Here is a 25,056-nt window from a genome sequence, read left to right on the forward strand (position 1 = left end):
CACACTTTCAATAAGAGCTTCCCTTGATTTTAGCTCCTCTTTGAGAATCTCTCAAATCCATCCATGACAGTCTCCAGGACTGTGTGGCTCTTTAGGATAAAGAAGCTGATAAAATTCACTTCTAATTTTCTGCTACTTTTTACACAGGCAAACATTAACAGCCTGAGTATTTCAATTCTGGGGCGTTTCTCAAACAAGATGAACTTTCTTTCCTCCCGTGGCCTCGAAGAGTCGAACAGGGACAAAGCCTGAGTGAAGTCCGCCACAGAGCTTGCATAACACCACTCTTAGTTGAAGGCCTGGTCCGTCTTAGGAAGGTCATAGAAGTGTGGAAATCTGAGAAAGGAGCACACATCCCTTGAGCAGACAAGAACAATATTGTGTGAATACATATATATGTGGGACAGAGCATACTATGCAGTGTAAAAACAGGAAATAATGCATCCGCAGCAAAATTTAGACTGGACTACATACTAATAATGCAATCCAGAAATGGGTTATTAAATCCCACAACAATTATCTAATTCCGAACCACCCACACAAGAAAGCTGATCTTAGGGATGTACTCAGCAACATGTTTGGCTGAAGGGTACTAACTTAATTAGGGCATATCCAAAAGAAAATTACTTAAGACACTGGGAAGAAAACAAAAATGTAAAAAGAAAGCAGATACACTTAAAAGAAAGAAAAATCCCTCATATTATTCCAAATTCAATGCTGAAATTCTATAAGAATACATGGTTGAAGGACTCAAGCAGTACAATAAATCATCCCACAACTGTTTTTAGAGCACAATGTGCACATGAATAGCGTTACATAGACAGTGAGTCTCCCTGAGCTTAGACTCCTGCATAATGCACCACACTATAAAGAGAGCTGTGGTCTTTAGAGATAAAACCTGTTCACTTTCAGACAAAAACCACAAGGCTTTCAATGAGGCTGTACACTAAAGGTTGAGGTTAAGGCACCCAGGGGTCCATGGAAATATTTGAAGAAAACGCTTAACATCATAAAAGAAAGAAAGAAAAACCATAATAAAACATGATTCAAATAAACAAAATCTTTGATAACAGTAATAGAAATTGAAAAGAAAAGATAAATTAGCATTAAAAATAATAATATTTAGAATCAAATAATAATAAATATAATAACTCCTTACATTTATTTAGTGCTTTTCTCGACATTCAAAGCGCACTTTACACATTTTTGGGGGGAATCTCCTCGTCCTCCACCAGTGTGCAGCAATGGCGTGAAGGCAGCCATATTACACCAGACCAAACACCAGCTGAATGATAAAGCCAATTATGATATAGGGATGGATAGAAAGCCATGATGGTCAGACCCCAGTGGGCAAATTTGGGATTTTTAAAACCACAGACAGTCAGGGCCTCGGTTTACGTCTTCTACTAAGATAACACTCACTGAGCAGCATAGAGTCCATGTAAAAGTTGGAGAAAGTTGAATTGGATACAATAGAGGGATATACAAAAAGCAATACAATTTTGATTAAAATATATTATGTATAAATTAATAATGGAAATGTATGATTATAATTAAAATAAATAAAACAAAAAGTATCATAAGGAACAATCAAAACAAAACAGAAAAAAATATTTTTATTTAATATGTTAGACTTGTTTACAATATTGCTGCTTTTAGAGTATAAATGGATCTTTACATACAAACACAGGTGAACACAATGCCTTAGATTATAGAATGGGGTTCCCTTGCATGAGAATGGATATATTTGCCAATCTGAAGCTTCTAAATTTGAAAACCATTGCCCTAAAATAAAGAAGCTAAAGGATACACCCTAGAACCTTATTTACTTCTGCATGGTAAATATAAGTACCCACAAATTTCAGTCCTTTCTCATTTAAGCAGAAAAGACTGCAAAGACATCAGCTGCCTAGAAGAATTTCCAAGATGGTCATTAAGAGAACTTTTTCACCACAAAGTGTTTAATGTCCAAATCAAATAATTGAAAATTATAACAGGATTCAGCAATGATTTTGCAGTTCAGCTATGACTTTGCAAGACTCAAGTAATTCAAAACAGTCTGGACTGACCATCTGGAAAGGGTCTTGGTGTCTGAATGCTTGACTAGGCATTGGATCACAAAGTGGCGACTGGCCTCAAGGGCCCAGTGAAGGGTTAACATTCAGAAATAGAGAAAGAAAATAAGAATTATCCAGCATCGAAAAGAAACTCTGCAGTGCCTCTGGCTACACCAGCATTCTGACGACAACAAGCCCCTCAACGCGGCACAGTGGCCACCCGCCACTTTTCAGTGGTCTTTGATGTTGCTCACACACTGTAAAAAGAGGCAGTTCATTCATTCTCATGCTGAGGTAATTGAGAGTTCAGAGACAAACTGTCAGGCCTCAATACACTGGCATCAATGCACACAGACATCCGTGGCCAAGACCACTCTCTTTGATGAAAGAATGGGGAGTCATAACATGTCCAAATCTGAAGCTGTGAAAGTCTTTCTAATCTTTCCTGCTGCTGTATCTACATTTTCCTCTCTGGTAGCACTGCTCCCTGTAATCCATGACCAAGGAACAAAAAGCAACAAAAAATAAAGCAAATCCATGTGACAAGATAACAACAGTCATCAAGAGTTAGTCTGTTACAACCAATAATTCCCAATGTCTTTCATGGATTGAAAATGGATTGAAATGAATTGCAAATGGATTTAAGCAGAATTAAATTATCAGAAAAAAACTGTAATTCGCCATTCACAAACTAAATGTCGGCAACATGGCATCAACCTCCTGTCAATACACTGACCATGCATTCTGACAAGACACTTTGTAGACATGTTTTTTTGAAAGCTTTTGCCAACATTGGATATATTTCAGAGATGATCTACAGATCTAACTGCATTTACCTATTGTTTTATGTAATATAATGTAAATTATTGGCCACATACTGACTTATATATGGCTATAACTAGGAATGCTCCAATTTATCAACTGATAATCACATCTCATGGCTTGATCGGTACTCGCCAATCTGGCCGATCTCACCAACCGATTGCAAGTGTTTGTTTATGAGTTAAAAAGCAGAGGAAGAGGCATGAGCACACCCGTAGCGCTAAGACAAGTGAGGAGCTAAATTATGCATGGCGGCATGACCGATCAATGTGCTTGAGTCACATCAGCTAAAAAAAAATGTATACAGATGTGGTACTGTATGCGGCGACGCGGTGGTGCAGTAGGTAGTGCTGTTGCCTCACAGCAAGAAGGTCACTGGTTTGAGCCTTGGCTGGCTCAGTTGGCGTCTCTGTGTGGAATTTGCATGTTCTTCCTGCGTTCGCGTGGGTTTCCTTCGGGTGCTCCAGTTTCCCCCACAGTCCAAAGACATGTGGTACAGGTGAATTGGGTAGGCTAAACTGTCCGTAGTGTATGAGTGTGAATGAGCGTGTATAGATGTTTCTCAGAGATGGGTTGCAGCTGGAAGGGTATCCGCTGAAAACATATGATGGATAAGTTGGCGGATCATTCTGCTGCGGGGACCCCAGATTAATAATGGGACAAAGACGAAAAGAAAATGAATGAATGAACAGATGTGGTGCGACCTCTGTCTATACAGTTTTTTGGTGAAACTTGCGCGAGTGATGCTCTCTCTTTTGCAGCCATTGCATATTGTTTTGTCCACACTAAACGGTTATAAGAGACGTGTTTAAGAGATTTTATGCAGCATCCTTAATTTATTCTCTTAGGTAAGGAGAAAATTTCACTAAAATATTATACTTAGTGGGAAATGTGCTTCATGCATTATGAAACCTGAAGCATCAGAATTGTCACTCGATGTCTGCCGTTCGCCATGACAAGGAATTGATACGCTGTATCGGCTCCAACAACTCTGATAGGAGTATCCCTAGCTATAACATAGAAATAGTTACAGTAACAGCTTATCTGTAAATCAGAATGTGCATCTATATTTATAATGCAACACCTAACTGAGATCATAAAACACACACATAAACCAAACAGGACAACTTTTATGTCAGAATGTAAAGTGATGCTGTCGACCAACAGGGCCTAACTGTGCAGTTGAGAGAGTTATTGAAAAGCGCTGTGGGACACAGGTGCTTACCCGGTTCTTTTTGCCATCTTCTGCATAGCAGTCGGTGGTTATTATTGCTACCTAGCAGGGGTGAACCTACAGGTGAGAAATGAACAGTGATGGAGGTGGGTGGGATACAGTTTAGCACCCACAGTATGAGGTTTCGCACCACCTAGCAGGACATCTTCAAGATTCAATAAGTCAAAGAGGAAAGACAGAGAAAGAGAAGACTGACATTTATCATCTGTATCAAATTACCTAGTGTCATGCAGAGAAAAGATTAAAAACAACGTAAAAATAAAAAAATTCCCTGACTAGAGCACAACACTGTGAATTATATAATCTAAAAAGAAATAATAATATTACACATCTGCATCAATATAAAACTACTGATTAATTATAACATACCATAAGAAGTTTATGTATATTATGACTGCACTATATAATGTTCATGGAAACTGAGATGACTAATTCAAACTTACAAATAAAAGGCCCAATCATACAACCGGCGCAATAAGGCGCAAGATGTATACGGACTCGGAACGATTTGTTGCTATTTTCAGACCAGTGCAAATATAATATTTACATTCTGCACCATGTTTAAATAGCAAGTCTATTTGTGCAACTTTGTGGACTCATGGTGTTCTGCTCTAAAAATGAGGTGTGTTAAGGCACATTGTTGGCGCGCTGCTATTGTGAAGAACTGATATTAATAAATAGAGGTTTTAATTTGTCCACCTGTCAGGATTTGGGAACTTATGCATCATCATGAGGTATAAAAATAGGATGTGTGTTTGGAAATAACCATACTTTTTTTTTTTTACCACACTTCATTATTATTGTTCATGTATTCGTTTGCGGGAAATTATAAATGAAATCCACAAAAGTAAAGGAGTAAAGTAAAGAGTAAAATGGCGTGACGCAACTGACTCTTAAAGGGAATGTGAGATGAGACTCTGATTGGTTTAAGGCACGTTGTGCTCAAAAAACACCCATAACTCATTAGGAAAATAAGCACAACCCTGTTTGATCATGCGCTGTGGTGCAGAGATTATTTTTCCATTCATAAAATAGCAAAAGTGGAGTAGACACACCCTTAATTTTTTTGTGCTATGTGCATTAGACTTTGCGCCTAGATCGTTAAAATAAAGTCCAATGTTATCATCTTATCTGTAAGACCAAAACTAAATATTTTAAGTTTTTTTACGGTTGAAAGTTCTTAGTTGAACTTCATAAAACTCATTGTGAGTGATGGGGCATGGAAATATTCTCACAATAACAGACTGAAATAAGCAACAATTTTTATAAGACATTTCCACAAAAACACTCAGTAAAAGAACACAACATCTTCCAGAGACTTAAACAAAATTCAACCAATCATAGGCTGACTTTGTATCTGCTGAACTGCTTTAGTCAAGTGTGCTGTAGGCATTTTATAACTCTACTCGGACACTTTTCCAGACCATAATTTCAGATTAATGAGTTCTTCACATTAAGAGGCACTATAACCCCTGCAAAATAGTAGCCCAGATTTCAGTCTTTTTTTCCAATATAAACATGCAAAAGAGTAATAGATAAACATGTAATGCATTAGTTCCAATTTACATATCACAAGACTGTGATAGGAATATGAGAGCAGATTAGATCCACTTGCGGTCGACTTTTATGGCTTTTAGTCGCTTGAAACAACCGAGTGGCACAGTGGGCTTTATATAGAGGAGATTCTGATTAGCTCAACAGCAAGAGGAAAAAGAGAGAGGAGAAGATAATGCCTTTTAATAGGCACCAAAGGAATTAATGTACACCCACTGACATATGTACGATTATTTTTCAACGCCTTATATTGGTCTGCAGTTTCACCAAAGAAAGTGTTAAAACAAACTCCTTAAGGGTCACATTCAGTGCTCTGCATTTGTTATATTGCCAGCAGATCTGGGCTAAGTATACCTTTGGTTGGATTAAGCAAAAAAGATGATGCACCACATGATCAGGAAAATTTCATGACCTTGGCTGCTCAACCAATCAGCTTGAATCATCTTTTGTTGATTTAGTACCAAGATCATACAAGACTCAAGTAGATTTCACCTTGAATGTTGTACCTGACCTCAGAGACTGTAAGATGTAGCATCCCGAGCTCTAAAATCCCTCTGCATTGGGGTCATTGCCAGGCTTTTCGCTGCCTGCGTGATTTTTAAAGGATTAACACGGATCACAGTGTTCCTGTTTACACCTTCGATGAGCTTTAGGGCAAAGAGGTCAGCAAAACTTATCAAGCGTATATACCTAGCCTGCAGAATCTCAGACTCCGGAGTTTACGGAGAAGGACAAATAAGCTATATGCACTTGCATGGTTTACTTATTCATGCTCACGAACAAAAAATAAAAAAGTACCTGTCTGTCAAAGAAATTCCTTTCGGTTTGCAGCCAACTAAAGGGCGAGAGAAAGAGAGCAGAACAGAATAAGAAAGAAAAAGATAATGAGAATGCTCTGCACACTGCTCATGGCTGGAGTTGAATGTAGAAATACTTCCTGGAGGGGAGCTGCTCTTCCTGGATGACTCCTCTTTACTGCCACAGCACACCGTGCGCATCATTTAGACCAGCCAGCACATTAAAAGCTCCCTCACTTTCTTTTTTCCTAACTCTTTATACCACATCTGAAGGTGTTTTAGACTCTGCAGTGCAACAATGTGCAGACAACATTCAAACAAAAACCCGGCAGAGGACATTGTGCAGTTCTGCCACAGTGTTAGGCTCTCAAAGGGAAGACAAAAGAGCAGCAATTATTTCTACAATGTAGATTTTATTGTGCAGGGCGCCTTTGGTCTCTGCGTGTAATGTGTTCAGCAGTTCATCACTTTCCTTCCTGCAGAATTAAACGCTGCAGCCTGTCATCACCTCCTGTCAGAGAACAGAATCGCCAGAAAAACAAAGGGCTGATTCTGGAAAAACAGTCTCGGCAGATTTATGAAATATTGCTCCCGTTTTGCTTTTCTGCTGGAAACACAGCGGAGCTTATTACATGTGCGCAGCTCAGGTGCTGACTTAAAATATGATGGTGTACTTATTGTTGACATAACAGCTCGCGGTAGAAAACAAATGTAGTTGGGGGGTTTCTGACTTTACTGGAAAGAAAAAAAAGAGCTCAAATGAGCTAAGTGAACATAGTTATACAAGATGTTCCATCTTTAGTAAACTTCTGCTGCACTCATGATGTGAATGTTAATTTTTACGAGAGAGAACAAGAGAATGCCACAGTCAATTAGCATGATTGTCTCAGTTGACAAACGACTCCTGACAACCACCTGTTTCAGCAGGTACCTCAATGACGAGGTAAGAGCTAATGAGGCATTTTTAGGGAGAGCGAGTCAAGGGGAAGGTCCAAAGTGAAGCAGGTACTTCCATTCAATTATTCATAGCATGAGAATTATCATCATGAGAGAGGCGTTTTGAATGAATAATTAATTGTGTTGGCAGCTTTATGTTAAAACACGCAGCCATGCTCCTGATGGATGGGAGACGCTGTGGAACGATGTGTGACATGGATACAGAGGCACACGTCAGTTGTTTTGAGGAGGAGGAGAGAGTCTTGCATTCAGACACGTTGGCTTTAATGATCCGAGAGGGGCGAAATGGCTTCCCACAACAACGACAAATATAGCCTATAAATTTTATTGTCTCAATATCGTTTAATTCACAACAGGATGCCTTTGGTGATAAAAGAGAAACTTTCAAAAGCAGATTGATCCTGAAAAAGCAATTTGCTACTGAAAGTACTTTATGGCCTAGGGTTTAATCCCTAACTAAGCAGTTTGTCTAAAGAGGCAAAATCTTTTCACTATTTAAACTTGAAATGATTTGTTGTGTATGGATGTAAAGTATAATGTTCTTACTGTAGCTATAATAAAACAACTGCATTTCTACAAACATTTCATATCAGAAGACATGCATATTTAACATTACACTTTCAAAAATATCTGCTAATTAACAGTTGACCGCTTGTGATAAGCTTATGTCTAGTTTTTAGAGATGCTCTGATTGATCGGTCAGAAATCAGTATCGGACAATAATCACATTTTATGACTTGATTGGTATCGAATCAAAACCGATCGCAAGTATTTGTTTACGAGTTTACACGCTAAAGATGATGTACGTGCACACCCAGCAAGTGCTACAAAACATGAACAAATATTTACAGATGTGATACAACCTTGGTTTTTACAGTTTATTGGCACAACTCGTGCGAGTCGTAGTCTCTTTGTTGCAACCACTAAATATACAATGTTTTGAGCTGTTGTAACGTGATCGGAGCGATCGCCTCAATATATATATATATATATATTTATATATATATATATATATATATTTATATATATATATATATATATATATATATATATATATATATATATATATATATATATAAATAATTTTTTTTCATAAAGTATATTCATAAATATTCATAGTTGAATATTTAATAATATCACTTCTTGTAATATACTTTATTACTGCAATATACTGCAATTTATTTAATTGCAATAAACAGTAGTTTATAGGCCTATTTCCTTTTAGCGAAGTAGCAATCTATTTATAGGTGTGCATTACCTACTTGTGCATAAATATACTCCAAACCTTTTTCTTCAGTGAGACATGTTAAATGATTATTCCATCAATAATTTGTCATCAATAAAATGTCAATAATTTTTCTTACTGTTTTTAATCAGTTTTATCTATTTTGTTGTGTAAAGCTACTTCTGACCATGACATGTGTACACTAAATAGTTATAAGAGGCATGTTTAAGGGATTAAATACAACATTATTTATTATCTTATTTAAGGCAAGATTTCCACTTAAGTATTATACTTAGAGGGAAAATGTGATTTATGCTTTACAAAGCTTGAAGCATCAGAATTGGTACTCTGACGATCACAATGACATCGTTACACGAAGAAATCGGTACTCAGTATTGGCTGCAAAAAAAAACCTAATTGGATTATCCCTACTAGTTTTATTTTTTAATATATGTAAAACAAATCATATTACATGCATTTACATACTTTTTTTACTTAACCAAAAGCAAACAGAAAAAAAACTCTATATCAAAGAGAGAAATAAATATATAATAAATGAATTTTAAAATAATAATAATGCAAGCAACTCAGAAATGTAAGGTAGATACATCAGAAAAGGTCCCCAAAATGTTTTTGAAAGACCTTGGTGATCCTCTGACACAAAACAGTATTTTCTCAGGGGTGCCGGAAATAAGTTTGTTGATCCAATGTTTTGTAGATGGAGAGTGAGATGATTTCCACATAATTAAAATGCATTTTTCCCAGTCATTTCAGCCAGAAGTGTAAAGTATTTTTTATGATGAGATGTATCTAGTAGTTCATTATCCACTAATAACTAGATTCTAGGATCATAACTGAGTTGGATGTCTGTCATTTTCAATGATATGCCAATATATATATAAGATTCCCAAGACAAAACAGGACAACTCCATAGCATATGCAGAAAAATTTCTTCAGATATATTAGCATTAAACATGCGTATGAAGTTTTTGGGGAGTATGTTCGATGCAACATATTAAATTGGGTCGTCTATGTTTAGAGGATTTTAAAGTAGTCAGCATGCTCTCTAAATAACTTCTGATTTTAAAAGCTTATCTATTAATGATGAAAATATATATTGTATAAAAATAATATATAGAAATAAATCTGTACAACAACAACAAAACAGTTCAGGCAGCTCATTAACCATGATGATAATTTACAAGACCAGTCCAAAAATGTTTTTTTTTTCAAACTACTACAAAAAAAGTTTCAACATAAAAATTTTTTGACATCGAACATTGCCAGAGCAAGTCAAAAATGTAATTAAAAGGAACAAATCTATGAATCACAAGCTACAGGCAATTGTTCAGTGTCATTCTTCGCTACGTCAAAGAGACACTGAAGAAAAAAAGCTGGCCAGTCTGATATAAAACATCAGCCAGCACTCAAATACATCAGTTCTGCCTCGACTCAAGCTCCATGGTGTTAAAAATGCAATTCAAACCACCGCAATAACCTTTACAGAGAGCCTATTCTTTAATGTCAGCATTGTTCCTAAGCAACTTTTCAAAGCAGGGTGTTACAGGTATTTGAGCAACACTCTGCTGCAGTACAGAGTGCCTGGCAACCAGCTATTTTCAGACAACGTTTAAATAGGAGAAGATAGGAGAAAAGAGGAGAGGGAAAAATAGGAGAGGAGAGGAGAAAATAGGAGAGGAGAGCTCAAGTATACAGTACTTGAGGAGAGATATGTGTGCACATGTAGAGAGCAAGCACAATAGGTCAGTGAATTGTAATTGTGCATTCAAAAGAATAGCACCACTACTGTAGATGGTTTTAGCACAATAGTGAGAAACTAAAGAGGAAAGCTACTGTAAAAATAGCCCTAAAATGAAGGGGTTGTTAATAAATAACTACTAATGCAGTGTTGGGCTGTAGTGTTGCTACATATTGTGACGCTACTAGCCAAAATATATATTTCGCTGTAGCATGGCGATAGCGTCGCTACTTTCTAAATCAAATAGCTTTTTAGTAGCAAAGCTATTATAATAGTCAAGTAGCGCAGTAACATCATACATATAGCGCAGATCAATAAAAGCGCTAAAGTCAAGCATCTTCACAATTGCTTTAGTCTTTTAGTGCGGTTGAATGACATTTGTTCTGGGAGCACTGTACAAATGTGGCCGCGCTATTGACACATGCTCAGGATCCGTATGTTTTATCTCGTGTATATATCTCTGCAACATTTTAAATAGCTAATAGCTTAGATCACTAAATTTTTTCAACCAGCTTGCCCAACACGGTACAAAAAACTATTCAGCATAAAAAGAAAAATGAAAATTACCATTTTTAGTCTAGATAATTGGTAGTCTTTCTTCAGATTAAAATAAAGTCATTCACAGGCCACAAACCCTTATTTTAAATTGTGAACTGTGAAGAAAATCAATTTAGTTTGTTTAAATTTAAACAAGTTATTGAAAATGACAGAAAAAACAAAGCACATTGTTCTTATTTAATCTTATGGAAATAGCATTTGACTCCCACAGGTCTTCAGAAGGTCCCGGCGGTGTCAATCAAGAAGCCATTTTACTGATGCTGCCCCCAGATGAACCGACTGTTAATTTAGAGCACGCCCTCATGAGCCCGCTGGGAGGTTGCTGGGAGCTCTGAATAAAGACGAGGGATAATTATGACACTACACTAAACAAAAAGGAGCAGGTCAATAACATTTTGTGGAACAGCCATGTCAGAACCAGCCTGCGGCGGGTCAATTGACTGCGATCTTGCACCAGATAATCAAAGTCATCTTCATCCTGTCTGATTCACACTCTGCAAATCACAAAGCTATAAATAGGTTACAAACAGGTGGTGTGTCATCATGCTAATTGTCACAAAGATGCGAACCGAAATGATTGTGGTGTTCATTTAAATGATAACAACTGCATATCCAGATCCAATTAGGTAGGGAAAGACAGGAGCAGTTTAAATGCCACATTAAACCGAAAGCGAACCCGAGAGAGCTCTGCATTTATGAGTAATGATGAATATGGAACAATAAGGAGAGTCTGGGTCCATCTGTGAGTGTCGTAAGGATGCGTCCCATGGGCTGATGGGATAGAGGAGGGCATGAAACATCAGAATGCTGACAGGAGCGCTCCGGCGAGTTTAGTGAGAGATGTGGGGGTGAGCCATCTGTTTAAAAGACCTAAAAGCACAGAGATGGAGAAAGGGATGAGAGGCAATTACCTGAAGCATCAGGAGGGACAGGTGTCTCTGTAGCTGCTCCACCCAGGAAAGAGTAATGAAGTGCTGATGAATGGAGATCATGCAGAGACCAATGTCACACTAGACAGACAGACTTATGCTGTGACTTTAAAGCATTTAACAAGCCATTCATGCCACTGTTAGTTTAAGAATTATTCATGAAAGCCTTAACACTTAAAAGAGGTTTAAAATGCTTTCTGCCATACCTAAAAAGTTGACTAGGGGTTTCAAAGATAAACAGAAGTCATAGCTCAGTATGTACCTTGGTTTTGGAGTCAGGGTTCAATATGCTTTCAGCACAACAGTAACGAGAAACAACTCACCAGTGCTTACTTTGTTCAATACATGTGTTCATTTTAAACAGGCAGAAGGGTTTTGTTACAGTCAGCTAAGAACTAAAAGTCTTCCTTCGATATAAAACTACAAAATAAATAGAAAAAACAACTTACAACATATAAATAATAAGGAGACTTTCAAAAGTTCAGAAACTTTTAAAGTTAAGTTTAACTCTCTTTTAAAACAACAGAATAACATTAATTGTGCTTTAAATTGAAATATTAAGTAAGCCTCAAAACTGAAATATCTTTTAAAGAGCTCCTATTATGGGTTTTTTGAAAATGACCTTCCATGCAGTGTGTAACAAAGCATTAAATGAATGAGAACATCCAGGTTTAAATCTGAAAGGGCACCATGTTTAAAACTGTTAAATCTTTAACCCAGTAGTCAGAGAGGAAAAAATTAATCATGTTGGGTTCGGATCATTTGCCTGAACGCGTCGTCACAGTACATCACCAAATATGAAGTGTTGGATCCAGCAAAACGTGAACGCGCCTTTCCCTCCAGACACTAGCGGAGTGTGGGGGATCATGGGACTGATCATGAACACGAAGATGATGATGATCTCTGACATATTAGGGAGATTAGAGATCAGGCTGCGAGAAATGAAGGGTTAAAGTTCATTTTCACAATACCACAGTATAGCAAACCTTGTGCTGTGTTTGTTTCTGCCATTTTTCTAATTTTTGATACAATAACCTACGTTGCAATGTGGGATTTGCCAGCCATTTGTTATTAAAGGAAGGAGCAGCAGAGACTATTATGTATGGGACCTTTGTCAGTAACTGTTACAGTTCATAAGAACCCATTTTATCTTCCTCGGATCATGTTGAAACCGCGATGCATGCTTCTTCCTTAACTGATTTAAATGTGTTTTGTGCTTGCGATCTTCTGATGTTTGTTGCTATGGCCACCCTCAGTTGTTCCTCACACGCGGGACAAGGTCAATTTTCAAAATAGTTCAACTTTTGCCTGTGTGAATAAATATTGAATATGTGTCGTTGTTATTACTTGGGGTTAGGGTTAAGAATAGTGTTTAACTGCATTGCTTTGTTGCATTTCTGCATTGGTATCACACATATACTCTGCACTTCATAAGCAGTATGCAGGGCATTTCTCTCTGTCTCGTGCTAAATGCAGTTGACCAATCACAAAAGACTGAGTCATAGGACCAATCAGTGCAGATTAGCCTCGCAAAGACACGAGTGCTACGTTTTTAAGATGCCAAGTTAAGATAAACCACGAAGGTGGTGCAAGCATTGCAAGCTTCTGTTAAAAGTACAACATTGTGGTTTTTGAAAATCATTCCTGAGTGCAGCATCTCTTGTCTTTAGATGCAAAGACACATTGTGTAAATTTGTGTATTTATCGGACTACATTAACCAAACAATGATGAATGCATACCTTTACACCCCTAAAGTTAACTATTCCACCAACTACAAGGACACAAGGAGCAGCTTGACAGCACAGGGAGATATATAGCAGCCTGAGGTGAAAGTTCAACAACGTACGTGCTATTGAGAGATTAAAAATGCTTTCTATCCTTCAGCTTTAAAGCCTGAGAAGCATCCGTCTCTCTTCATTTAAAAGAAAGGTAGATGATTTGCATGTATGGTGCACTGACATCGAGCTGCCTACTTCAATATATTATAATGCGCTGCTTGCCCTTAATGGAGAATCAATGACAGGACAAGCCCGTCACCTTCGAGTCGACGCAAACACAATTTACACATTGACATGTGGAGGGTGTGTGTGATTGATTCCGACTGCTTGAGGGTTTTAATATTGTTTTCCGTGTGCTCATTGACTCTCACTCACCGTCTTCCACATTATCCATTAAAGCTCACCGTCTGGCAAAGGCTTAATCTTACTCTTTACGCTCCTCCCTTTGAGACTTCAAAACGCACCCTCTGTCTTGCCATTACTTTTTTTTCCTGACCGCACACACACACTGGAAATGTCTAGACATGCTTGCTGAGATGTAGTTAACCGGAACTATTGGATTGGAAACGTTTCAATGGTTGAGCAAGTGCTTTGCACCTGTAAATACTTCATGAAGCTCGATCAATTCATGGAACTGAAACAATCAATATTAGGAAGGTTGTGTTCCCTTTACTTTGACTAATAGCAGTTTTACAGCACTTTTTTTTTACTAATAACTATCACAACTATTCTAATAATTAAGAGAAATCCATCTCAAACATAAACAGCAGACGTGAGGCTGACTTAGCATGAAGAAACAGAATTAAGAATGAGCTTCTGTCATGGAGGTCAGTGCATTGACTAAACTGCCACTGTGATATAAAGATCAGGATTCAGTTGTTCTTAAGGACATCACATTTTCTCCAATACTAGGTTGACTGTCAGAGCAAAGTCAGCTTAAGGGCACTCATGCACAACAGAAAGAGAGTATTCCACAGAAATGCACAAAATGTCTTGACAATCTGAAATCAAACAGGGATTTTTAAAAGAGTTAAGGTTATTGCACACTAAATCCAAAATTTTCGTCTGCATTTTCGCACGTTAAAAAATAAATTCGACCTCATGTTGTGTCAGTGGTATAGACACACTGTTTTTTTTTTAAATTTCATCCATCCATCAAAAAAAAATTCAATAGGGTTTAATTTTTTCCATTTTCCGTGTTCAAAAAAGCTCTTTAAGAGGTGTTTTGACAGTTCAGAGCCACTGTACAAGTGAAAAGCTAAATACAGAATTTCATCATTTGAGCTACAGATAATTTTATGACAAACACAATGCATAAAATAAAGACTGGATTCAGTGACTGGCGCACATCTGCCCTGTTGCTATTTGGTGAGTGTGTGTGTCCATACATTTGAGGTAGCCTACAGCATACATCATAATAAAAAGCATGGTCAGCTTCCGTTGTGTTGCTTTAACAAGTCAATGTGGCCACCATCTATTATAATGTCTATAGGTACTGCCAGTCTCTGTTCAGGATTTGTTTATTTATGTGAATGCATAATATATCACAAGCAATGAATCAAATTCCACTGATTTCCTGAAATAAACTTTGCATTTCGGGATAATCGTAGTGCAGCTCTTTGATAATGAGCTAAACTCTCCTTCTAGTACTGCATGAACACAATATGCAGCATAATCCTCTTTCTTTTTGTACTTTAGAGAAGAGATTAGAACAAAGATTCACTGCTTAAATTGACTCCGAAATGTTTTGTGTTTTTTCGTAATACTGTAGATTAGTTATTACCTATTGGACTCAGTGTGCAAGGTTTGTTTACATGATGAATTTTTTTGCATATGACTACGAAAAAAATGCAAAAATTTTGGACTTCAGTGTGCAAAGACCTTAAGCCTGAAAATAAGAGTTATTCCAACAAATGTTAATTTCTTAACTTTAAAAATATTGGAATTTTTATGTCTAAGAAACTAGTAGAAATATTTTTGAAAATATTGTTTGGCATTTTATGCAGAGATTGAATTTTAATCTAAAAGAAAAGTCGCTAGTTTACATAGTAAACAAAAATCATACTTTACTCAAAAACAACTGTAAATTTTATACACAGAAAAAAGAGGATTCAATGACCCGTTTCCACTGAGTGGTACAGTATGGTACGGTTTGGTTTGGTACAGATTACCTTTATCAGGTTTGTTTCTCCGCCATTGGTTACCAATAATACCCTTTTGGTGGGCATGGTGTTCGACAAAAAGTTGCGGTTGACGTCAATCTTGCTTAAAGATTACATATAGTATGAGAACAGCTTCTTACTAAACAAAAGCTTTATACATAAATAGTTATGTGTAAATAAATGTTTATTACTAACCTTGCTATGAAATAGGATATTATTATAGCTGCAGATCAATGATATTGTGAAATAGCCTACTGTAATGTCTGCAGTTATATAAAATAATAAAAAATAAAACATTTATGAATACATACAGAGACTTACAGTATCTGAAATGTTAACAGTTACAATTAAAAAATACCCAGAACTTACATTTAGGTCTTTTTTGGGTTCATAAACGGTATAAAACAAATACAGTCAGCACAAACCTCTCAATTTTATTCTTTAGCAGCGCATCTAATGTTAACATCTTGTTAAAAAATAATCCTGTCATTCCGAGTTTATAATAGTCAAAAAGACGATGATAATAATTAAATATGGGCATTTGTTCATCTTTAATAGTATGCTACGGTTCGGTAGACTTTTATGGATGATTCCTCTGTCAAAAGGTGTGAAAAAAAGAGAACAACAGGGTATCAAAAGGTGAAGCAAGATGTGCAGCTGAACGGTATTAGTTTACAGAGATACGTCATTCGCTCGTGCACAAGCCAGGAGAATGAAAACAAAGTAAGCGCCATTTTTGAATACACAGCCGAGACATTACACCTTAATAATATATACATATAATAACATGCCATGGTCGGCCCGAGCTTAAACGAACTTTATCGTCGTCTTGATAAACAGCCACGAAGCCAAGAAGAAGAGCAGAATCTACTCTGTGCCCCGTAGTTGTTTATAAGGCCATCTGAAGCGCAAGCTGTTTTTCTTTTTCACAAAAGTGAAGCACGTAAAAACAAAGGAGCAAATGATTCTTTCAGCAACCTAAAACATGAACAAACTTTTTATTTACTTTTTTATTTATATTATGAACTCAGAATGACAGAATTACTTTCTAACAAAGGTTACATGTGCGCTGGTGAAGAGTAGAGATACAGATGAGAGGTTTATATGTTATATGTAGGGTTTTAGGGTTGCATTTTGTTTTTGAACCAAAATAAGGACTAAATGTATGCTGTGTGCAGTTTTTCTGTAATTGGTAATTTATCAGAGACTGTAAGGGTCTGTATGCGTTCATACATGTTGCGTTTATTTATTTATTTATTTATTTCATATAATCTCAAACGTTACAATAGGCTATTTCGCAGTATCATTGATCGGCATTTATAATCAATTATGTACATAGAAAGGTTATTAATGAACATTTATACACAAGTATTTATGTGTATAAAGCATCTGTTTTGTGAGAAGTGCTTCTCATATGATGTGTAAACGACCCGTGCAGCTTTACTGTAGACATTTCCTCAAGCGAGAATGATGTAGACTAAAACTTTATCATACACAATGCCCACCAAAAGGGTACCATTAGAAACCCGTATCGTACCGTACTGTACCAGTCAGTGGAAACGGGGCATTAGGTTGCTGAAAGAATCATTTGCTCATTTGTCCGTTTCTGAAAGGATCAGATTTTAGAAGCTCTTCAATAATTACGCACACAATATTATCATCAGCTTAAGAAATTTGTTATTTTGGAAATGGTACCCTAAAGAACGTACCGTACAGTTCGCTTTTTGGTATCATTTAACAGTGAAAATGGGCATAAAAGTGTACCGATCCGTACGGTACCACTCAGTGGAAACGGGCTACAAGTGGTCTCTTCAAATACACAAACATTCAAAACCATTTTCCCATATGTGAAGAGTAGAAACCAGTGGCAGCAAAGTGTAAAAACAATGGGCTAGATGCTACACTGAATAGTTATTGGATGCTTCCAACACAACCCACCCCTAAATCACTGCAAAAAGCTAGTCTCAGTCAAATCAAATGTCTACTGCTAAAATCCTTGGAAACATGCAAAAAAATATTTTTTAAACTCTCAAACCATATGGGTAGTGGCATAAATATGCACTGGCACACATATGCCTGCTTGTGACCCCGAGGTGTGTGAGCAAATGTGCATGTGAATATTCAAATGCACAGTAGCGGAGATAAGACTAGAGGGAAGAAATCCACACAGGGCCGATTAGGCATGGCACACACTCTAATATTATCCCCAGCATTAATGGATTGTGTGTGCGAGTGAGTTGTAAGAAGTAGAACAAAGCTGATGCACAATAGCCCCACTTATGGGTTAATCTCCCGTAAAAGTGCACACAACATTAATGTCTTTCAGTGGCGAAGACCGGGTAAAATGATTAATAGAGCCAGATAACTTGCATGATCAGCAAAACCACAGTTACTCACCTTCCCAAAGTCCCTCACGTCAAAGAGATCGAAGGGATCAAACAGCTCGCTGTTCCGTAAGCCAAACTTATCATGGCACACTTTCAGGAATGTTCGTATGTTCTTCAGACACAGAAACTGGAAAAGAGGGAAACGAATAAAGAAGGTCAGATCATTTGGTTAAGACTTTGATTTCAATGTGACAGTAAAAGAAGGAATAGACTCAAACGAACAATAGCTGCAATCCTATGGGAGCATTTTCCATATTTAACAGCATCATTTCAGAGCTAGAGAGAACTCTGACACCATCTCATTTCTGCAGCGCATGGAGCATATTTAATTTCCTGGAGCCTATCGACAGTCAGCTCATTTCCTTCTTCCTTTACCAGTGATTAGGCAAACAGTTATCGCACACTATGATTTGGATCCGTAGGCCCAGGCTTGCCTTAGATAAGCCAACAAGCCTTTGACGGATCACCTCTGGCATGATCTAGCCCAGTTGCTGTTCACTTACCAGCCTCTAAACCCAACATCTCTTCTATCCTTAGGGTCGCTTAACCTGACTGGATACTCCCCTCACTGCACATTCATTATCATAAGCAACAATGATGCCAGTATGAAACAGCGCTGGCTCTTGCTCCTTATTTGTTTCAGGGAATTCATGCATAAATGTTCCTTGTAATGAGAATTTGTCTAATATAATTGACTCGAGCTGGGTGAAACCAATACAACCACACAAACAGGAACAAAACAATAACAACTTCGTCATTGTTTACTTCCACCCACCAAATGTCAATGAATCATGTCTCATGTTTAATGCATGCCAATATAATTCATTTATGTGCATGGTTTCGCATTTCTATGGGGACAGCGGTGCAAACACTCACAACAGCACACTTAAGGTGAATAGAGCGTTCCATACTCGTAATGATACAGGAACCAGAGATATTATAAGCATGCCACCATTATTCTGCAGAAATCACAACCCCTATTGTGATAGCAGCACTAGTAGCTCTGTTTCTTATGTAAAGTGGGACAATGGAGGCCTATTTGTCACATTAAAGACAGTACAATGGAGATAACCGCCCTTAGAACACAAGCCGGATTAAATTCTCATAGTCATGATGCCACTTGTAAAACTAGCCCTTAATGAGAGCAGTAAGACAACTCCAAGCGTGTCAGGATCAGCATTATGCTGAAACACAAGAGTGTAGCTATGCCTTATATGTGAAACACCAGTTCATTCATTAGACCTTATAAAGATGGCTAAGTCTGCCTGAAAGCATGCAATGATACAAGATAAGGAATAAGTAAGAGATAATCAAATTATTTATTCTTATTAAAGGATTTTAAAATGCTTGACGCAGAGACAAAAAAAAAATCACTCCTAATGTGAAGCACAGTGCATTTGATACCCTTCAACACACAGCAAGCCATCAGTTATCCCACTTATTCTATGGTTGTTTGCTTATTTATTAACAAGTTCAAAGTAGTTTTGTTCTTTGCAGGACATTATTTTTGCATTTTTATCAGTTATGACAATTTAAATCTCCTAGTCCCCACACTGAATCAACAGTCAGAGCCAGACAGAGAGGGAGCGCGTGAGAGAGATCATGTCTGTGCATATTAACGGCACGGTCATATCTAATAGCTCAGATAACATGTAGCTACCTCTTAGCAAATATTTTGTAGCCTATTTGTGAATTAATTCCCTGATGAACCATACAGTGATGTCCTCAAGATTACAAAGAGGAATGAAGACTCTGGCAAGTGTCACTGAATTACTACTAAAGATTGAGGTTTGCTCATTTGTTTCAAACTGTGATCAAAACTGACTGGAACCACTTGTGTATTAAACTATTTCATACAACAGTTCTGTCTGGTTCTCGAATCAGAGTGGCTGATAGCTGTGCGATATTCTCATAATACCAGCACTCGTACAGTCTCCTTACCTTTCTGTATCACTCTGCCCACATAGAGTGACAGCAAATCTCAATACAGTTTGACAAATACTGCTGCTGTTAGACAACATAATGCACTTTTGAGGCTTTTTTAGGCAGAGGATGTACTTGTTTAGATTGAAACTATGCAGTTTATTAATAAGGGCAGTGGCTATTTTAAATATTTATAATTTGGAGATACCATCAGCCTGTCATACTGAGCAGAGCAAAGATGGTTGACGTTGTCCATCCACAAGATGGCGACAGATACCTCATAATAAACCCTTTAGAAGACAAAATCTGTAATTTCAAACTACAGCTGATCAAATCATTATAAAAGTGGTAAGCGACACTCCAAGTCGATCTGTCTATTTTGTATGTTGTAGTGCTGTATTCATACCATAATAATTGTAGTTTATTGAGTGTGAGATGGAACTCACATGTCAGGAATGTATGAATTTTGTTTTGGTCACTCTTTGTATAACCCGAGTCACTTTTTGGCTGGTCAGCTGTTTGTTTCTAATGAGTCTCCTGTTTACGTTTCTTACTTTAGAAGAAACAACAGCATTTGTTTAGTGTTTTTCCTCATACAAAAAGGTTTTTAAACTCTCCATGTTTTAATTTCTTTTTTATATACACAATTATGCCATCAAACAGTTGTATAAACGCAATATCACACTCTACTAGCAGTGATATATGGCTGTATATTGTCACTGGTGGGACACTAAGGCACCAGTGCGGATATAAACCCATATTGCACTGCTATGAGTGTGATTCTGCTCATTTATTGCACACCTTTCAGCCAATCAGAATCAGGAATTTCAACACACCATGAAATAAAGCAATTTAACAAACACGCTTAGTGTGACAATCTCATTTTTTTCTTTTACCAAGTAAACAAAAGTAAAATTATTCAAATGTATTTAGGTTTTAATTGTATAAATTAAAAAAAAAATCAATTACTTGTTGAGATATACAAGTTATATTATAATGCATTCAACTTTGGCGATTTCAGCTGGCATTTCTGTGTTGAGTTTGCATGTTCTCTCCACATTCACGTAAGTTTCCTGCGGGTGCTCTGGTTTTCCCCATGAGTCCAAAGAGATGCGGTATAGGTGAATTGGGTAAGCTAAAATTTTCCGTAGTGTATGTGTGCGAATTAGAGTGTGTGGATGCTTCACAGTGATGGGTTGCAGCTGGAAGGTCATCCGCTGCATAAAACTGGATAAGTTGGCGGTTCATCCTGCGGTGGTGACCCCAGATTAATAAAAGAACTAAGCCAAAAAGAAAATAAATGAAAGAATGCATTCAACTTTTATAATTAATTTTTGACAAAACAGAAAAAACAACAGCACAGGGTACAGGCTCCTTAGTAAGCGCTACTAAAATAGCACACCCAACAAAAACGTGGATAATTTATTTTGTACTCCCAAGTGATACTAAATATGCCCACAAGAAGAAATCAAAACTAGATATTCTGGTGTGCAGTATCTTGCTTTTGGAGCAAATCTCTTAAAAGAAATGCTTCAGTAATTTCTCTCTTTCCACCTTTTTTATTTATATTCGCTTTTCTAAATTCGCTAACCATTAAAAACAGACTTTGGCTTTTAAATTACACTAGTTTGCATTTTCCTCTATTCATCTACAGCCAGCTCAGATGAATGGGCTGCTGTTTCTTCATGCTAATCACACCTCCTCTTAATCTTTTGACAGCTTACAAGAAGCGCAAAGGTATCCCTATTGGCAGTGCAGAGTCATAGTGGGAGTTTGAGCAAACCTAATGCTTAGAGTGCATGTCTCAACCCCAGGCTATGTTTATGTGACTGTGGCTTTCTTTGCATTAAGATTCTAGTGATGACTACATGGAAAGATCAGAGCAACACCTGTCTCGTTCAGCACAAGCACTAAAATTCTGCCTTTTTTAATAAAAACCAAACAGCAGTCGGAAAGACAGCTATGAGGAGAGGCAGACATGGATAAACAGCTAGAGGAAGAAGCCAGGTTACAAAGCTGTCTTTCCCGTACTCCCTCATCCCCCAGGAACATCTACGCACACAGGGAATAATGAATTACCCTCTCCGCCAGAGGTGCACCGCCCTTGCAGGATGTGCCTTCCAAACCACGACAGCATCCACTAATAAACAGAATCAACAAGAATTAAAGCCTCCAAAGAAGAGAAGTGAAGGGTGAGCTGAAAATAAATCCAGATAAAAGAAAGACAAGTTTAAAAGAAGCTATGGAGTCCTAGGGGAAGGCTGTTGTGTCTAATAAGCAGGAAAAAGAAAGTGAGAACGGGGCAAGGGAGTATCGCTCCCTATAGACACACGAGGGGCACAGATCAATCCAACCAATGATTCGCTTCGAAAACATGAGTGAATAAGTCAAAGAGTCAAACAATCTGTCAAGCAGTCAGATGCTTCAAGCCTTGAAGCAGCGACTCAAAAGACAGTCAGTCAGGATGAAGACAGGCACAGAAGCAGACAGCGAGTCAGCGGGTGAAGTAAGGAGTCTAGACTGTGGCGAGACGTAGTCAGCCATCAGAGAATCCCTGTTATCTATGGCATAAATACAGAAAAAAGCATCAAAGACAGAAAAGGGCTAGTAGTCAAAATAACAAACCACATAAGCGGACGGACGTTTTCAACAGATGGCACTCAGCACTGGATTGATCAATAGATTAGGGGGTGAAATCCAAGGGGCACGGTTTGGACATATAGCGCTAAAAATATTTTGGCAATGGGCCTATACCGACCTGAGTGGGGCTTTGAGGGGGCACCGCCCTCACTGAAAGTCATGGCAGTGGCATTTTGTCAGCACATTCTGATCCTTTGTCACATTCACAGAGAGAAAACTCCCACTGGAGCATGATGCCCAGGACAGGTCAAAATAAGAGCAAGAAAAAGTGAGAAAGAACGAAAGGTAAAAATAGTAAACCGGCAAAAAACAAGCTGAGGAGGCTGAGGCTGATTAGCTCGAATCTCCCGCAGGATTTCCAGGGTCGCACAGATGTTAAAACCTCTCTAGAGAAAACCTGGCTTCAACTAATTGGAGAGGCAGATACTGAATGAATAATGTATGCTGGTATGCAAATGCTAATCTGATAGGATTATCCAAAAGGCCCAATTTATCACAGAAACCCCTCTAAGTCATGATTGAATCAAATAAAGTGTACCTCATAGGAAGTCCATCTGCCTGTGGAAAAAACAAATAACTACACTCAGAAGACTGCAGAGTTGTCTTCACAACAGAATGTTTTCTATATGGACGTATAAAAAAAATCTATTTAAATGTGTGATAAAGGTAAAATAAATTTAAGACTAAACAGCCACTCCTAAGGGCAAGAACCAGACAAATGACCACTGAGAGGCATCTGAAAAGACCCTCTTCTAACTGAACCAAAAGATTCCTTATCAAAGGAACAAAGAATATCCTCTCAAAGATCAAGGAAACGGCAAGCCCTTAAAATTCAGAAGCATTCAAAAAACAAATGGCCCCGACCTGGCCAGATAAAGGAGACTGTGTATCAACATGTCCACAGTCAGACCTCTGGTACAGCACTGTGTCAATGATTGTGTGAGGACAATGGGAGCTCTTCAGTGCCCAGAGCACTATCTGGACTCATCCATCCAGATTCCCTTCATCTGAGTCAAGAGAATAAATGGATGCCTGACGGTCTGATCTGGTCAAGACAGGAAGACAAAAACAAAAGTCAAAATCTTTTATTATCAACCTCTGACCTGATTCCTATTTCTATTACATACAATTCCTACATTTCAGAACCCTAAATGCCTTTTTTTGTCTCTCAGGCATTCTTTTTTTTTTTTTTTAAGAATGGTCTAATGCCATTTCATGCATTCATTTATATAAACTGCTTCAGTTTGGACATGATAAAATATTTATTTTCCAAAATTCATATTTCCTATAAATTTTGTTTTCCAACCTGGCTTGCAATGGTAGCAAGAGCGGAAATCATGTAAAAGCATAGGTATTGGTTTAGAATGAGTGCAAAAAAAAGTTTTCTTTTGGATGTGAGAGAAAGCGGATCTTGTTCATTTATAGTAATTTTAACCCTTTCACATTTTAGATTTAAATACTTCAGCTAACCCCACTTTGTGGGTTACTGCATGATTTAACGATTTTGACTTGGCGACAGGTTTTGATAAATCGCAGACAAATGCCTGAAATCCCAGGCAAATCGGTGCTTGTTCACATAATTCACACAGTGTGAACTATCAAAGATGTGATATAAGAGAATAGTTGATGAGTTGCCGACGCCCATTAGATATTTGGCATACTAAATATCTGGAGCTGTCAAGATCACGCCGTGTAAAATGTGTTCTGACTGAAAATAACATCAGTGACTAACAATGAGAGAGCAGCATCCACTAGTGTGGGTATCTGCAGGCCAGCGGCCGATGGGGGGAGAAGTTAAAAGTGCTCATTTTTAGTTTATTTGGATCTAAGCAATAAAGAAAAAACTAGTGTAAATTTGGCAGAAGCACATGTGTGTTTGACGTGTCATCTGAGCAATACCACAACCGAGTCGAAAAAGAAAACAGTTGAAGAGAAATTGCTAATTACCTTCAAAACCCAGGTGAGCAAAATAAGTAAATTTTCTACCCCACTAAAGGTTTCTTTCTCATCATGTAGCTAATAACAAAAGATATACAATGTACCTTGCGTTGTTTCCATGTCATTTCTCGCATGTGTTTGGTTGTGAAACGTAATTTGGACAAAGTTCTCAGCAATTCTTCCTATTTTAAAGTCATGAAGTGTGAAACCCCCTATCACTGATCTATCATGCAAAGTGTGTGAAAACATCAGTCACATGACTACTTTGAAAATCATGCAGTTTGAACCCGACATTAGACAATAATTTTTGGAGTGAATCAGAAAGCTGCAAATTT

At 37.6% G+C, this 25,056-nt stretch overlaps 1 protein-coding gene across 10 annotated transcripts in view; it reads right to left on the bottom strand.

Annotated features, from left to right (window-relative positions):
* vav2 (vav 2 guanine nucleotide exchange factor) overlaps positions 1 to 25,056 on the bottom strand; it is a 238,597-nt gene that overhangs the window by 153,080 nt on the left and 60,461 nt on the right. For all 10 annotated transcript variants that reach the window (XR_012396707.1, XM_009295358.5, XM_009295357.5 and 7 more), the window contains exon 2: positions 18,231 to 18,347. Coding sequence is in view for 9 of the 10 variants with exons in the window: in XM_009295358.5 (XP_009293633.2) it covers positions 18,231 to 18,347 (117 nt within the window). In the remaining variant the exon portion in view is untranslated. The remainder of the gene's footprint in view (positions 1 to 18,230; positions 18,348 to 25,056) is intronic.

Source organism: Danio rerio, chromosome 21 (assembly GCF_049306965.1).
Source record: "Danio rerio strain Tuebingen ecotype United States chromosome 21, GRCz12tu, whole genome shotgun sequence".
Classification (NCBI taxonomy): Eukaryota; Metazoa; Chordata; class Actinopteri; order Cypriniformes; family Danionidae; genus Danio; species Danio rerio.